The sequence below is a fragment of the Myripristis murdjan genome, chromosome 11, assembly GCF_902150065.1.
Source record: "Myripristis murdjan chromosome 11, fMyrMur1.1, whole genome shotgun sequence".
Lineage (NCBI taxonomy): Eukaryota > Metazoa > Chordata > Actinopteri > Holocentriformes > Holocentridae > Myripristis > Myripristis murdjan.
The window spans coordinates 12,481,381-12,498,699 of record NC_043990.1 but is presented as its reverse complement, the minus strand read 5'-3'; the positions used below and the strand labels follow the sequence as shown (position 1 = coordinate 12,498,699).

General features: G+C 42.8%; 1 protein-coding gene across 1 annotated transcript in view; it reads right to left on the bottom strand.

The window, feature by feature from the left end:
* osbpl10a (oxysterol binding protein-like 10a) overlaps positions 1-17,319 on the bottom strand; it is a 64,943-nt gene that overhangs the window by 31,447 nt on the left and 16,177 nt on the right. The window contains exons 3-5 of the mRNA XM_030064512.1: positions 12,914-12,993; positions 9,131-9,199; positions 4,188-4,376 (exon numbers count right to left, since the gene is read on the bottom strand). Of these exons, the coding sequence (XP_029920372.1) occupies positions 4,188-4,376; positions 9,131-9,199; positions 12,914-12,993 (338 nt within the window). The remainder of the gene's footprint in view (positions 1-4,187; positions 4,377-9,130; positions 9,200-12,913; positions 12,994-17,319) is intronic.

The following is a 17,319-nucleotide window of genomic DNA, read 5'->3' as shown; positions in this document are numbered from 1 at the left end:
GAAAGCACCAAGGGAGTGTTTGTTTTGCTTAATGATCAGACCATCTGTTCAATATTTACTCTAAACTGTCCCAGGTTCACTTCGGGAAATAGACTCTGCTCCTGAGAGGTGAGAAATGTTCCTCCACTCCCGCTGTTTGCGAGTTTTCTGTCTCTCTGTCCCAGACCGAATCCCTTTCAGCCGGGATATTCTTAGCTTGATGAGGCCCGAGACGCAGCACGGCGCGTGTGAATGGGGAATTAAACACAACTTGAAGCCGGCCAGGTTTTCAATGCGTAAGAAAGGCATGAAAGAAAGGGCTTTGCATGAAATATTGATATTCCTCCTAGAATTTCAAAAACCACGCGCAACGCCGGCTGAATGGCAAGCAGAAGAAAGCCATCGAGGAAAATGCCACGTTTTAAATACACCGTTTTGTTAATGGTCCAAGAGTCTGCACCCCTGCTGTGTCGGTTCTTGGGAAGGGGATACAGCCATTCAAAGTGTGCAGATCCCACTGTGAGTTTTCAATTACATGATGGGCTGTTAGTAGTCAAGCAGTGTTATTCGCCTGTGGTCTATTAAAACGTCCTACAGGGCTGTTTTGTCCTGTGAGAGTTGTTTCTGTTATTCTGGTGTCTGGTCAGGTAGCTACAGGTAAAAGACTGTTTTCTTAATCCCGGGCCCTTCAGCAGCAAGGTCAGCTCTGTGTTCACAGCGCCTCTAATGACTAATATTCAAAGCAGGATATTCAAAGCACTACATACAGCATTATGTTTGGGAAATAATAATCACCTGAGGGTTATTATTCAGTATCTCATTGTAAAAGAGATATCTGCTCCTCTAAGAGATTAACAGAAGGGGTGGTGGTATTGAAAAAAAAAAAACCACACTGCTAGAAAAACACTAGATTTTGGATTCAGAGGCTTGACAGCTTTAAAAAAAAATGGTCGAAGCCAAGAATTTGATCCTAAATCTTCTCTCTGAGTGCTCAAGTGCTCAGACCAAGGATGATCTCTGTATGAATAAACATGCTGCATGTGTAATCCACATGCTCTGAGGTGTTTGCAATATAATATTTTCAACATGTGCGTTAGCTTTATCCTGGATGAGTTTTTTGCACTAAAATATGTTCTTGCATAATTTAGCAGTGCATGTGTTGGTCATGTGTTTTGTACACTTGCATGTATGGTTACTGGCTCCTCCCACCCTTTAAGGTGTGTACTGACATTATAAAATCCAGTAAGAGGTCATTTAGGTCACCCTGGACTTGCATTATCTCCTGTCCTTCAAAAGCAGTCTGTATATTACGCATTATTGTTTTCCATAATGGAAGGTCAGAGCAGGGACTATGAATTGGGATCCAGCTTTCATACGATTTCTGAGCTGCTGGTTTTGGGTGAAATCTGGTTAAATTATGGATTTTGATACTCGGATCCAGTATTTCCAATATCAATCCAACTGACCGGCCACAGCGCCACCATCAGGCCAACAGAACCCTAACCTATCTTTAATGATGCTGGGTTAAATCTCTAACTTTTTGGGGAATGACATGTTTTAACACTGATATCCAGAATCCACAAAATGAAACTGATTGGTCCACCACAGCGCCACCAACAGGCCAAAAAGCCCCTAAGCTACAAGCAGCAGCGTCTCTGATACTGCTCATCGCACACACACAAACAAAAAATTACACCCAGTAAAACCTGCATCAATTGTGGGGGATGTCACGGTCACTGTTGTTCTTTTATGCTATGATTTATTTTGTACCGGCATGGGTCACTTTTTTTTTTTGAAGTGTGAAATAAATCTCACTTTGAAACCAAATTATCCACTCTGGTTTGAATGAGTTCCCAGAGGCACATTTGAATACATGCTGTCTACAATTTAGGTTAGCACAATGGAGCTCCTTGCGTGCAAACAGCTCAGAGTCAAAGGCAAAAATGGCTCCCTTTAATCTGCCGAAAGATGAAACATGACAACTTTGAAACTGTGGTGAAATAAAAAATATTTCCTAAGCAACGAATGAGCTGCAATTCGTCACTGCTTCCCTGTCAGTTGCCATTATCCTCCTGTGCTCTTCAGGTGCACAGAGAGTAAATATTTTACATTTGCTAACAAAGGATCCTCCCTCTGTGTCTCTCTTGCTGTCCGTTTTGTCTCTGCCTGTTTGTGTCTATTCTTCTCTTTCTCTTCCTCCCTGCCACAGTGAGCTTAGTCATCATTTCTGAAAGTCTTTCCATCAGCTAAAAATGTATTGAAGTCATCTTATCTCCATAATTCAGCGGCTAAATGCATGACAGTCTGGCAACAGCCCGAACAACACACCTCAAAAAAAAAAAAAAAAGAAAAAGAAATTAAAACAATGCTGTAGCTCTTCTACCTATATTGTGCCAGCAGGACACACAATCAAGTCTTTATCAGTCATTTTCACCTCACAAACCTAGCGTCAAGCCTAATCTCCTTTAATTAATCACTATAAACAAACTGCAGACAGGCTATTGAGACAAGATATAGAAAAAAAACGCCTTTTTTTGAACGATAAGCAGCTCGCGGTGAATGACTGCATTGGGGTATGGAGATGTAGCAGATGAGGACGAGGTGGTAACCACAACTGACAGGTCTGGCAACTGAGGCAGAGAGGATTAATGAGGATTTCAACTTCAAACCAAGTCAGAAAGTAATAGGAAATTTCAAGTGGAGACATTTCATAATTAACAGAGTATGAGTTGCAAGTCCATAACTTTGACATCTTATGGCAATGGCAGAAAAACTATTAAAATGTACAAGCGCTGCTCTGTACATTCAGGGAATTGTGGTACGAGGCGGTCCTGCCGCTAAGGACTATCAAATTTTGCCCAGGCAGTGGGAACTGGAGTAGCGAGCTGTCACAGCTCCCGTTCATCACCTGCACTCCGCAAGAACTGCAGAGCGCGATTCATCTTCTCTGCAAGCACCGACACTTTCCCATCAGTGTTCATCTTACGGCGGTTACTGCTCACATTCTGGTTTTCTTAATGATACGGGTTCTACATGTGTGCAGCAATCATATCATCACAATCTGTCCAGTCAAAATGTTGAATCCCTGAAATATTAACTTTTCTGGAACTATGAAAAACAGCTTTGTTTTCAGCTTGATCACCATGTATTTTTCACCTCGTCAAATGAGTTTTTAAAAAAGTTGGAGAGGACTAAGAGTGTCAGAATTTTCTTACCCCATAGAGACGCCATTCTTACCCCTTAAATGTTGATATCCCCCTAAATTTCCCCTTAGATAGCTCCAGGTTAATTTTTTCCCCCCACACACAAAGATCACAAAATATGATTTGATGTTCTTGTAGTGACTACATCATTAAAAAGCCAACATGTTAGATCACACACGTATTCTGTATCTGCTGGTTGCAACGCTTCACTGAAGCTACATCAAACCTACGCTGACTGAAATATTCAAGCCCAAGATGCCACTGTTTTATGGCTGCAGCGTTACATCAAATGTGCATCACTTTATACATATTTCTCTGTCATTCAGTAGAACATGTTTGGTATCTTTGGAAACCTTGGGATCTCCACTAATATTTAAAATAAAGCTCTGTAGGTTTGGAACAAAGCAGCACACATTGTAATGAGGAATCCACTGATGGGACCGGCGCGGTTGAAGAGGTTCAACTCGAGCAAAAACATGAAAAGTATCAAGATTAGATTCACGAGGTTTCTGCAGGACAGTCCGGCTCCTCTCTCTGTCACTGGCCGAGTTAAGCAGTGTGGATATATACAGGAAAACGCCAACCAAGCTAAACTTACAGTACAGACAGTGAACACACTGCAGTCAGTGTGGAATACATCAGGACTGCCAGGAGGCCAGAAATATTTGCTGAACTCACTGCACCAGTGTCCCACCTGAGGACAGGACGAAGGCAAAGGCCAGAGCAAAATGCAGTGCAGTTTTGTAGCACGAGTCGCCGGTCAAATCAGTTTGGATCGACCGGGTCCAAAAGATCATGCATCTGAGAGGTCAACCTTTCCAGACAGATTTGATTAAGTAAAAACCTCTCCTTTTTCCAATAATATCTGTATGAGGGATTTTTTTTTTTGTTAAAGTGCTCTTGCTAAATCAATCTCCGCTTGCTTGTTCTGTGCAACCTCAGAAATATCATGATATCTAAAGGTCCTTTCGTCTACATCCACAGGAGAGACACTCTGACACCCACCTCTTTGACCTCGAGCAGCCGTCCCGGGTACTGACTCTTGGCCCGCCGAGCTGCAGCTGGAGATTTGTGGTGGGTGATGGTGACGATGTTGCTGGGCGTGACCGGGTGCCTCTGGGAACCCGGCGAGGAAGATGGAGGTAGGTGGGGGAGGAGGGAGAAGCTGCGGGTCCGACTGGAGGACGAGGAGCCCTAAGGGGCAAGGAGAGAGATGGAGTTGTAAATCAAAACCGATGGCGGCGAGGTAATGAGAGACAGAAAGGCAAGGAGGGCAGGGAGAGAGCCGGGGAAGGAGATTTCTCTGAATAAGAGTAAATTGGTGTATCCATTAAAGTGTCCATTAGTTAACCCAAGTGGATAAAGATCTTTTTTTTTTTTTTGAGCTGGGACAAAACTACTAAAAGCTCCAAACTTTCCAGAGAACCCAACAACTGTTTCTACCTCTGAACATTTCAAGCCTGTCAGCAGCAACTTAACTTGGGAAGAGGAGGATACGTGCCCCCGCTAGTTTCAGTGACTTTTGAAAGTGAACTTAAAGTGAGCTTAAAAAAAAAAAGGAAGAATCCTCTTTTTGTGTGTAGCTCCTTTTGCTACGGCTAAACTCACATCACATTCTTCATCTGTATGCCTCCTTCGCTTCCTGTCTGTGACTCTGTCTCTTCAGTTTGCTGACGCACAGACAACAATGTCAGAGCAGTTTCTCTCTCTCTCTCTCTGTCTTTCTCTCTCTCATTCTCTCTCTCCCACTTCCCTCTTCACCCTCCATTAGTTTACAGCTGCACAGACAGACAAGGCACAGGAGATTTACCCCTCAGATGCCACAGAGGTCTGGTCTCAGTAGAGTGCAGGGCAAGCAACAAAATAAAAAATAAATAAATAAATAAGCACCTTCCGTCCCTGAGCAGTGCTGAGGGAGAAACTACTGGCCTTCACTTTTTGGAACACTTTCTCCTTGGTAAACCATACATCAAAAACTAAGAATAATTGGGATCGGGGAAAACTACTTTTACTGTGCAGAAAGTGTGCAGAATGAACTAAGCACACACATACGTATATACACAGTAACAGGGGAAGACTGCTTATATACTCCTTTGTGTGTCGCTGTAATGATAAAACTGGCAAAGAGCATGAAAAATATCATCACATCTTTTTTTTTTTTATAATCCAACAAAGAACCATTTTAGTGAAACTGCAGAAACACCTCGCTTGCGACTAGATGTATCCAACCAGTAAACAGAGAAGGGGAATAGAAGGCAGTCCTTGTGTAATCAATTTAACAGGAAATAATCAGCTTAGAGGAGAGCACACCGTGTTGTATTGTGCAACGCTAAGCCATGAGCCGTGAGTAAGCATAAATGGAAACAGCGTGCATGCAAGAGTGAGAACTGACAGACAGACAGACATGCTCCGGTTTTGTCCCCCCCTCCGAAAACTGGCACAGAGCCCCGGGTGTTTCAATAAAAACTGGATCAGATAAGATGTATGACTGAGAGAAAAAAAAAAAAAAAAAAGGCAGGAGACGAGGTGGGCGGCCGTGCGGGGGCAGCAAGAAGTAAAGAGATGCAGCAAAGTAATGAAAAGAGGTGTGAAGAGCGCATAATGGCACTGAGGACTGAACATGGGGAGTGCAACGTCTAAATTTGTCATACATGAAAGTTTGCATGCATGAACCAAAAATAAGATCAGAAATAAGGCAGACTGGTGTGTGATCTAAGGACACACACACTGTGTAATGAGTAAATCTGGATATGTGAAATGACATTTTTACTACTTCAGTTACCTAATTTTACTTTCAGTGCTTGACTGAACAATGCAGAGGAGTTACAAGCCTTCACTCCTGCAGCCCCTTCCCCATGCTTCCCAACATGCCTGCCACAGGTGCCTGGCCCCCGCCGTGGGTGGACTCCCATGTGAAGCAGCGTGGGATGATGTTGGCGGCGGTCGGCTGCTGCCCTGTCATTTTCTACACCACTGGGAACATTACTAATTAGGCCTAATTATTTGTTTCGGGGTGTTAGTTAATCATGCTTTATGTTTATCAGGATGTTAATCGCCTTTGGCATTATAATGTGGTGCACAGAGCTCCACTGATATTACCTGGGATTGTGGGTTTGACTGTGTGCATGTGTTTGAAAGCTGCCATTTTTAGACTGAATACCAATAAACCATGCTGATCTAAAATTTGTGTGTTTTGTTTACTCTTGACAAAGCCTCCAAAGCAGCATTTAGCTCATGGGACACTTACAAGTCCAAAGAAAACAATAGGTAGGGAAACCACTGCAATGTGCAAAACACGTTTTATACCAGCCGTAAAATATGCATCTTTCACGATGCAAAAAACACAAAGGCTTAAATTTAAATGCAGATCACTTGCATTGCAACGCATTTCGAGGAGCATTTTTCATTGGTGCCTGAAGAAGAGTGCTACTGGGGAAGTGAAAGACGGCAATAAAATAAAGTTTTTGGACATTGCAGTGTTTTCCCTCCCAATCTTTTTTTTTTTTTTTTTTTTTTTTAACCCTGATTTCCACTTTTTGTGTGCTACACTCACAAGCACAGTATCACCGAAGAAGTCCAGCCAGCCATCTTCATTTAGTGGAGAATCCTGTGGAGGGTCCTGTATCAGGGTTAAAGGGACTCTAATGCTCCATTCATTTATGAGGTGCTCCTTAATGCATGGTGATCAAACACAGCTATGCAATGGTGGGATACACTCTGGGATATTTTAGGCATTTGAATTAAAAATGAATATCTTTTTCTCTCTCAAAAAAAAAAAAAAAAATTATTTGCCAAAACATATGAACACCATCCTGACGAAAGAGAACAAATGCAGGCAATTCTTCACTTAAAATACTTTCTGAAACCAAAATGTGTTTTGTTGCACATTATCGCCTGTGCATCAGCCTTCAAGTTTGTTTGACTGATGTGCAGAAAAATGTGCATCGAAAGTACATTTTGATTGCATGTTTGACATATTTTTATGCAGCCGTGTTCAGGGAGCATCCTCATTTCTGAACTGGATCACATGACTTGCTAATATCTGGCATCGGTTTGCTCATGTATCAACCAAATACATAGGCAAACTGGTGTACTAATCTAACCCTAACAGGAATACAACAAACCTTGAGAAACTGATAATCAATTAAGTGATTTATTGCGCTATATACAGTGCTTAATAATTTACAATGACCATTTTTCAAGTCAGTCTGTGGCCAGCTATCTGTGAGGCTCTGCTGCAGCTGGATACAGGCACTTGATAAACTGGCCTGCTGACTCTGCCAGCTGAGACCACCATTAAATAGGTAGTGCTGCAACGAACAAGGTCAAACTACCTTAAGGGGCCTGATGGGAATCTACAGAGTGCTACAGCCAGAGAAATGGGACTTTCAAGTCGTTCATTTTAGAGTTAGTGCTTTATTGAACAAGGGGAGGGTTTCTTCCACTGCACCGGGGCAGGCCACTACTGTAGTGTGTGTCAGCGCACGGCCGACTGCACCGAGTGTACGCGGTCAGTCACACACAAACAATTTCCTGTTTTTCTTGCACGCGGTGAATTAAATTACCCCGATCCTGACTTTGTCTTTGACTATACACTTCTCTGTTCCACCAATTTAGAAACTACAAACTATAACTAAACTAAACATTTTGTTCTGTGTTTTCTGGATTCCTTACTTATCCTCTATGGTTGCTGTATATTGACGTTTTCAGGCTGCATATGGATCCACAGGTTGTTGTATGTATTTATATGTATTGGCTGTAACACTCGTGCTTGATTGGAGCCTTATGCAATATTGATCTCTACTGGGCAATTTTTCCTCAGCTTATAGCGACACACATACACATGACGGTTAGTGTATTAGTAGGATCAGGTGAGGACCGCTTGTCTGCTGGACACTGATGGTGAGGTAAATCCCCACAATGTATTTTAGGCGCTGAGCATCTTCTTGTTGCATTCATTTATGTTTTGGATGATAAATCTTTTTCTTACACTTTGTGTTGAGTTTTATTGGTAATGTGTGGGCTATTCCAATATTTTCCTGCACTCAGGAGACAAATGAGTATGGAAACATACTCGCCCTCAGAAGAGATTATGTGTGTTTCACAAACTCAACAGCTGAGGTGATCAAAACTATAAGCCTCTCCTTTATTTATTATCTCTATTAAGTAACCTACCGTATATATAGGAAATTACCTTACGCGCTCCTTGTGTAATAAATAGATAACTGTTCCTGATTCACCTTTTCTGCCAAAGTGATCCAGCTACAACACACACGGTGCCTCTCTGTCAGGACAGAGATGTAGTCACACCTCCGACAGAGGCGTCCTCATCACCAGAGTAGCTGTGATAGTGATCGCAGAGGCGAGGCAGACAGTGCAGCTTAGGGAAGGATTAGACCACAGCAGTGGGTACAGTAACAACAACTGCTGCCGTGGCAATGCACCACGGTCGCCGTACAGCTACAAAAATCCTGCTGAGCTTGCCGGGGCAGAAGGACAGAAAAACAGAGAGAGAGAGACATTCTTCTTTTCATCTTTTTTTCCCCTCACTCATTTCTCCACTTTTCTATCACCTTTTGGTTGCCTTTCTCATCGAGGCTGAGCAGAGTAATTGGGCTTTCCCTCGTGCCCAGCTGTGCAACATTTTTGAAGTGGTGGAGAGCAACATGTTGGAAAAGCAAGTTTGCAAATGAGGCTGTATAATGAGGCTGTGGTGTGTAATTGTTTAAAGAGACACATGAAAGGGCCGTCGCTGCAAACAGACGGCATCACGGGAGAGAAAAGCTGACAAATGGACGATAATCAGAGCTGGAGTTTCCTTTGACCACGTCACTTCTGCAGTTGAGAAATGTATTTTGCTTGTGTTTGTGTGTGTGTGTGTGTGTGTGTGAGAGAGAGAGAGAGAGAGAGAGAGGGTAGAGGGTGTTGTGGTGTTCGAGGTGACTCACCAGCCCCTCCTGGCCTCCTCCTGCCCTGTCCGCACTCAGGTGCTCATCTGACCCCTTCAACTTCCTCACCTGAGACCAAACACAAACACACAGTAGGACTCTCTCAACACACACACACACACACACGCATATGCACACTCTCCACACATTGTAAACACAACCTCATGGCACAGTAGGATTGCCCCCAGCCCTTTTCAAATTGTTTACAGTGGTGCTTTGGTGGTTTTAGCTGACAAACAATTATTTAGTCTATTAGTCATTTCCTGAAAGCTCTCCATACATTTCATCAGCATGGGAATACAGTAATGCCCTGACATTTTGCAGAATAGTCAATTATGATGCCTAGAAGTCAATATCATCCCATGCCTAGTGGTAAGTTAAGTCGATAGCATTCCTTTAGCGCAAGGCAGCCCTCTTGTATAGCAGGAACTGCACAACAGGTGCTGAATGAACAATAGAAGTGGGTTGTGCAACTCAATAAAGCACATCAACAGCATGTCAACTGAATCAGCCAATTAGGGCTACAAATGATAATTATTTTCATTGTTGAGTCATCTACAATAAGTTATAATGCCTTTTTTTAATTGTTCAAATATTTAGGCTTTTTTCAGTGTCAAAAATTATGACAAATCTTCTAACAAGCAGCCAGAAACAAAAACAAACAAAAAAAAAAACAAACAAAAAAAAGATTTCATTATGATGTGAACAGAGAAAGGAAAGCAAAATTGGGCATTGAAGTGATCTTAATGTGGCTATAATCAAGTGTTTGGTGTTTTTTCTCAATAAATGACTAGAAGAATGAATCAAGTCAACTGGAAACGATTATAGGTTCACTCGATCGACTAATCAATTGATCAACTAATCATTTCAGCACTACAGCCAATCTAATTAAACCTACCAAAGACCTGCAAAAGCTCTTTGCACGTCTGTGTCTACCGAGTCAACTTTAATTCCAGAAGTTTATTACAAAACTGGGAACCCTTCTCTCCTTCGCACACCGTATATTTCCACTGCCACGGCCCACAGTACGGCGGGGATCCATAAGAGGCTCCATAACAAGCCTCATTCTCCACTGGATCACGAAAATGGGGCCACACCCCATACAGATACAGACTGCACACACACATACATTAATCCCTAGAAGCCACAGCTAAATAAAAAATGCACAGCCCAAAAACTAATCCATGAAAATCAGATCATTTTTTTTTCCCACTTTGCTATTTTGGTTGCGGATAACATTAGTTACCACATCCAGCGCAGGCATCAGACAGAAATGAGCCAGCAGATATAGGACTAGGGCAGTGGAGCCGGGAAATGTACACAGCCTGTTCCACTCTCATCCTAATATAAAGCAACAGCCTGTTCCCATATTTCCCTAAATCCCTACGTCTGGTGTCAATGCCAGCGCTAAGAATAATCTCAAATTATGAAGGCGAGTGAAGTTTCCATATGACAGATATGTTGCACGTGGAAGCTTAGCTCACTTTTCTTAGCCCGGTGTCGTGCAGGGGAAGGAAGGCAGCTGCAGGAGGCGATATTTAAAAAGGCTGCAGAGCTGACAGCGCGGGAGGGAAACGAGTGGGATGCATGGGCAGAGAGAGAGACGGACACACAGGCACAGACAGAAATAATTAACTGGATGGCCTTCATTGCCGATTGGGGAGATATGGTCTTTATTGAGATAACATTTATCGTGGTCTACAACTGTGCGTTCGCCCAATCAGTAGGCAGTCATGGGGAGAAAGCCGAGGAAATGAGAGAACCTCAGATGAAAGAAACAAGTGGTTTATTGATTTAAAAAAACAGACGGCCCCTGTTAGTTTCAGCAGAATCTAAAACTAGAACAAACATGAACCCTGAGGACAAATCTGACTGTAAAAGCAAGAGACACACGGAGCGACTTTGTGAAAAACCTTGTTGGGCATTAATGCCGAGGCCCCCTCAGCATTGTTGCTTCCGTAACATTCATACAAAGTGTTGCCAGGAAAGCTCTGAGTACGCTTCAGACACACCGTCTCCCTTTGTTTACTACTGATAGGACCGTTGCCCATGCACACTGCTCTAAAAATACCTAAATGACTGTGACTTCGACTTTGACCTTTGCCTCCTGGGTGCACAATCATACAGGACACTTTGCTGAACATGCCTGTGCTTTTCTGTTTGTTTTTTTTTTGTTTGTTTTGTTTTCGGCTGTTTGGAGGTGAAAGACGTGTCTCCTCCAAACTCCTCACTCCAAACAAGTATTTTAGCACGCGCCCTGGCTACTTCGGGTTTAGCACGGCTTAATTTTAGCCACACTGCACATAACATCGCTGTCAGCCAGGGAAAATATGAGCCGCACGTGAAGGAAGTGAGCAGCCTCTTACAGTTTCCTCATGAGTGACATTAACTACATCCTCTGTTTCATAATGGGCTCCTCATCCTTTTCTGCAAGTGCAAGCAGAGCAGTCACTATCTTTCTCTTGTCCAGTTTTATTTAACAGCATTATCTCCCTTGTTACTTCACTACCACTATTGGAAAGATAATACTAATTTGCTAGCTTTAAAGGTGTTGTTAAACGTCGTGTTGCATGGCAACAAGGTTGATACAGTACTTCTTGAAAATTGGAGCTCGTGCTCTCTATTCATAATGCCACACACAGCAGCCCTTTGCCTTAAAGCAAGAGAAATACAAGTTTTTTTTTCACTGCAAAATTCTCCACCATGACAAGTCATTTAGTCTAATATTCAGTGTTAAAATCCTCCAGTCCAAAAATCTGATAGTAGGATGATATAATCCCATTTGCTGAAAGAATTTTCTTGAATCAAGTGTCATTTTGGTGATACTAGCAGTCTGGTCTGCCTTATTCTGCCTTGTGTGAACATATTGACACTCCCAGGAAAAACCCTGAAAGTGAAACTGTGCTGCAGTGGGATTACAAGTGGGATTATCTCATCTCACTGACAGATTTTTTTTCACTTGTTTTGAGAAAAACAAGATTATAACACTGAAAGTGAGACTAAATGAGTTGTTAAGATGGACATTTTTTGCAGTGTTAGATTTGAAAATTGAAATTCAAGATGTTAATAGTGCCGTCTCCTCGCGCACTACTGCCTCACAGCAAAGATACGAGTTAACGCAACCATTCCGGTTGTTTCTACAAGACTAATAAAGTACTGCAGGCTGTTAATCTCTGTAGGGACCTGCGTGGTGAGACAATGACAGGAGCAGAAGAAGTAAGACGTGGTGTGCTTCTTTCATAACAAGTAATGAGACAGGAGCTCAAGGGAGAAAATCATGGAAACAACATCACTATAAAAACATCAGAGTCAAAAGATTTAGGCAGCAGCTTGACTGTAAATGAGAGGCATGGAAGATAATGCTATTAAAAGTAACATCTGCTGTTTTTACTCTCGCAGTAGAGGATAATGGACTGACATGATCAGAACAGGGGAAAGAGGATGACTTGTTTCCTTGCCTTTAATTTGATGATGATGGCTTTGATGCCTTCAATTCCTTGCATTTAATTTTTCACGAGGGTACCGAGCGAGTGTGTGCCCACCTGTTGGAGGGCACACACTCGTCTGGCTCCGTGTGTCTGACCCGTGTTTAGTGAGATGAGAAGCAGCTACAATCACATTTATAAACAGAGACACAGGGGGACAGGAATCTCCAGGAAACGTCAAGGCTTTCCGCTCACTGCTCTTCCTGAGGAACACATTCCAAGGGCTTGGCCAGGGTCATGTTTACAACTGTGACAGTGTGTGTGTGTGTGTGTGTGTGTGTGTGTGGACGTGCCCTACCTTGGCACTGCTGTCAGAATGACGTCTGGCACAGGCTTGGAGCTGATTGATCCAAAACTGCTGCTCCTTGGCATCGGAGGCTGCAAAGAAACAAATAACACATAATACTACTAATAATATAAAAGCAATAAAAGACTTGTTTCCTGTGCATATCATCTCATTTCAGTGAGGCATTCAGAATTACCAATAAATCCCTACACGAGTTCACACTCAGGCCAATGTGCAGCAACAAAAAAAAGCTATCTGCCCAAAGTGTCCCCACACCCACTGATGATTACTCTTCGGTTTCTATTATTATTATTATTGCACTGTGCTCTCCATTTTCACAGATGAACTCTTATATTGTAGCGTGAGGTTTTTCCAAAGCACCGATTGCCAGAGGCATCAGCGGTAAGCGAGGCCAGCTGGAGGGACAAGTTGCCCTTCATCACAAAATTGAATGGAAATTTGAATCAAAATTGACTGAAAATTTGAGTCATTCTGCAGATGACGGGGAGTATTAGTGTCACACGATGGCACAAATGCTGTTTCAAGGGCTTTTCTGCCCTGCCAAGAGCAAAGTTAAGGGAAAAACATTGAATTCTTGTATTTTTTTGGCATGAAAACTTCAACACAAAATCATATATCAGCCTTTTTAAAAGCTCATATCTCCTGTGGCCTACAGTAAATATACTGAGTTCTGTTATGGCAACATCATTTTTAATGTGCTGAAGTGTTTTGACCCAAAACATAGCCTAATATTGACAGCAAATCTAGCATCTGAAAAACACGGCAGGGGAGATGATCATGGTGCACAATTTCGTAAAAGTACACAAATCTGTCCTCTAAGTCAAAGTGTGAGTCCAGAGTCTCCTCGGTCTTGACTACAGTGCAGGGACAACAGCAGGTAAACTGTGATGAGGAGACTATACCCATCATAATTCAGCCATCTTTATTCAAGACACAGAGCAGCTATTCATTTAGGCCGAGGATCAGGGAGAGGAGTGCGCTCTCTCTCCAGCGGGTTTATACACCTGAGTGGCGAGCGTCCAGCGCATCAACAGCTTCAATTAAACACGGTCAGCTCTGGACTTCAAATCCTCGACCTCATTTGTCGAGGCATGAGGAAGCAACCTCCGCTGACGGCAAATAAAATATGCAGAAAATGTGCGGCGCGCCATAGATTAACACATCGAGACCCGTCGCATGCACAACGTAAAGTGAATACTACCAGATTCCCCGGCAACAAAGCGGGGGAATCTGGTAGAGCTGGTAGAGCTGTTACAACTGAGCAGGTTTAGGGCACAAGAAATGAATGAGAGCTTCTGTCTGGCTGATTTGCTGGACTTGTGGCTGCCTGAGGGGAATGACTCAAACTCTAAAAAGGAATGATGAGGGCAGGCTATTATACTCTGGGCTTTGCATGACACTTGCATTGCCATCACACTCGTTGCTACTTAATTACTCAACCTGCTGACTTGCTTTCAAAGTGATTTGATCCTAGTTCCTTTTGAATGATGCCCCGCACCCTGATATCGAATCCTGACGCCTTTCATTTGTTTTCCCCGTTGCAAATTAACTCAGAATTCAATGCTCACGAAATAGGGCGATTTATTCAGGCTCCCCTTTCAATCTGCATATGGACATGTCTGCGGCTTCCCCTCGGCCCAAAGACAATCCATCCCGCTATCTGAACACATATCAGCTGACTAAAAGCTGTCGTACGGTGTCGACAAGCGTCTTGCGCAAAGTGTCAGGTGACGCTGAGGCCTTTATGCTCAAACCACACATCAGAAAAAGTCAGTCTAAACTCTAAAGACTGCCTGAGGGAGACAGCGACTAATTAGCTAGAAATAAATTTTAAAAAAATGTATTTATTCTGATGACTGTGCAGTGTGTTTCAAGTTAGATGGGTTCATTTAAATAATTTGCTTTTTACACATTAACCGGATCTTCCTGTGTAACAGACTGTTTGCTTTCCTCTCTACATTGTCTGTGCTGGTAACTTTGATGTATTCTTGCTGTAGGTTATACGCTGCGTTTTTGGTCAGATCTGTGTTGCAAAGGAGATTTTATCATCAGTGAGACTTTAACCTGGGACTTTAATTGTGGAAAATTGCCAAGGGTCAATTAAAATAAGGCCAATTTGCACACAACTGATGAAAAGCATCTAAATGGTGTCGACCTGCTTTCTGATAGATTATGCGCTTGTTCCACATTTTTGTCAGTTGAATATAATCCTTGGTAATTTAAAAAAATACAACACTCACACACACACACACACACACACACACACAAAAACTCCACAGTGAGTCATCAGAGCTACAGGACAGAAAAGCTTCATTAGATTAACTGTTCTGGTGGTCATAAACTAATTGACAAGGCCAGAGCTTTTAACTTTTAAGAATGTTTTTTTTTTAATGAAATCTATGAAATGTGCTTTTGACGTACTGACGGAGGTTCTTTTCAGCGTCTAAAAAAATAAAAACCTGTTTGCACTTGTCAATCAATTCAGCTGCAACAGTCACAGAAACACTAACAAAGGCGCCTTCAAATGACGAGGCAACTCGGAGAAAATGAGACATTCAGTGAAACTCTTGACAAGCGCAGCATGCGAGAGGCGCTCTCCCACTGGGGCGGGCTGCTCATCTGTCTGAGGAGAACAGGCCCTGACAATGTATTCATACAGAAACACCTGTACCAAGCTGTCTTTCTGCAAAGACCCCCCGTCTGCCTCCCCACTCATTCCTTGCTGTCACCAGCCACATAAATCATCCGCTCAAAAGCCCCACTTCACCAGGGAATGAGTAAGCATCTACATCAGTTATTTTTCCTCTATGATATAACCTCTCCTGTAATTAAAAATAATTAGTCCGCTGCATTGAACAGAGGTGTGTGCGAGTGCTTGTGTGTGCGGTATGCTAATATGCACCTGTTAATATTATGGCGAGAACAGGAGGCTGACGCAAGCGATACACACACCAGTCTTTACTTAGCCTAAGTCTAAGCTGTTCTGTTTTTATGCAGGGAGAATATTATGATCCTGATGAAAAATTCAAAGCCGGTATTGTGTCACAGGAGCACCAGACTCAGAGGTGAAGCGCTGACAGCTCCATTCGTTTGATGAATGCACGAGGGCTTGTGTTGGAAACTGAGGGGACTAACAACGAAATGCCACTGAGGAGCCGGTCCATCTGCCCATTTACAACCAGCGACAATAGACTCCCAACCTGCTCCATGTGTCCCATTTAAATGTCAATAACCATCCCAGAGAGGCGTTTGAATGGGATCCAAACACTATATTTTCTGAGAGAAACAGAGAGAGAGAGACTTTCCACGCCACCGTCACGCAATCACACCGATGTTAATTATAACAAAGAAAAAGAAAAGCTTATTGGCCGTGATAACAGTGCTTCTCAGAATTAATGCTTTCACTAGCGGTTGAATTTGATTAAAGTGTGAGCAGATAATAGACGTGCGGCACTTTAACCATATATTTCAAGAAAGCAGAGAGGATGACGGCAGGAGGGGGTGGCAACATGGCCAGGACAGTAAACCGAGAGACTGTCACAGGTTTGAGGCCCATGATGCTCTTTGATTACGCTGTGACTACAAATTCAATGTCAGCATGCCTTTAAATTGCTTTCACTGACCTATGGCATATGGTGCCTTACATTTGGTGTCTGTTGGCTGGATCATTTTTATTTCTGTGTTTTGTGTGCCTTGCTTGAGCAAAACTGTAAGCACGCACATCTGATATGCAGAGACTGCTCACTTTCATTTTAAGTCACGGGTGTGAAGCATTAACTCCCACCAGTAACTGCCAGCTAAGATAATGTGAACTGTTTTTGCCAATCACAACAAATGAAATCCCTCATGGTATTTCCAACAGTTGTCATCAGGCATTCGGCAAGCTGATTTAATTTAGTGCAGCGCCATCAACTAATCCCAACTGCGGCACCCCTGTCAACTCATCTAATAAAAGTTGCTCTTTTTTTGCCACACATGCACTACAGCTTGCTCAAAAGTGTATTATGTAATGGTAAACATGTTGAATATGAATGGAAAGGTAAAATTTAGTTTATTCCAGGTGCTGAACCATCTTCCATTCAAACAGTGGAGCGAAGGAGGCGTGGCTTTGGGTGCTTTAGATCAAAGTGCACATGCTTCCTTCCCATAGCGGCTTTGCCGTAAGTCACTCTTGATAGGCTCATCAGCCCAACATGCACAAGGAAAATGCGAGTGTGTTGCTTTTGTAAATGGCAAACTTGGTGCATTCAGCTGTTGAATGCCATCGTGGGGGTACATTCATCGATAATGACAACAGATTTCTGCACAAAACATCGTACAGTAGAAAGGCTGGGCTGTAATTATTCAGATGCACACTGAGGCTTGTGTCAGGCATGCAAATCGAAGCCCAGTTGGAA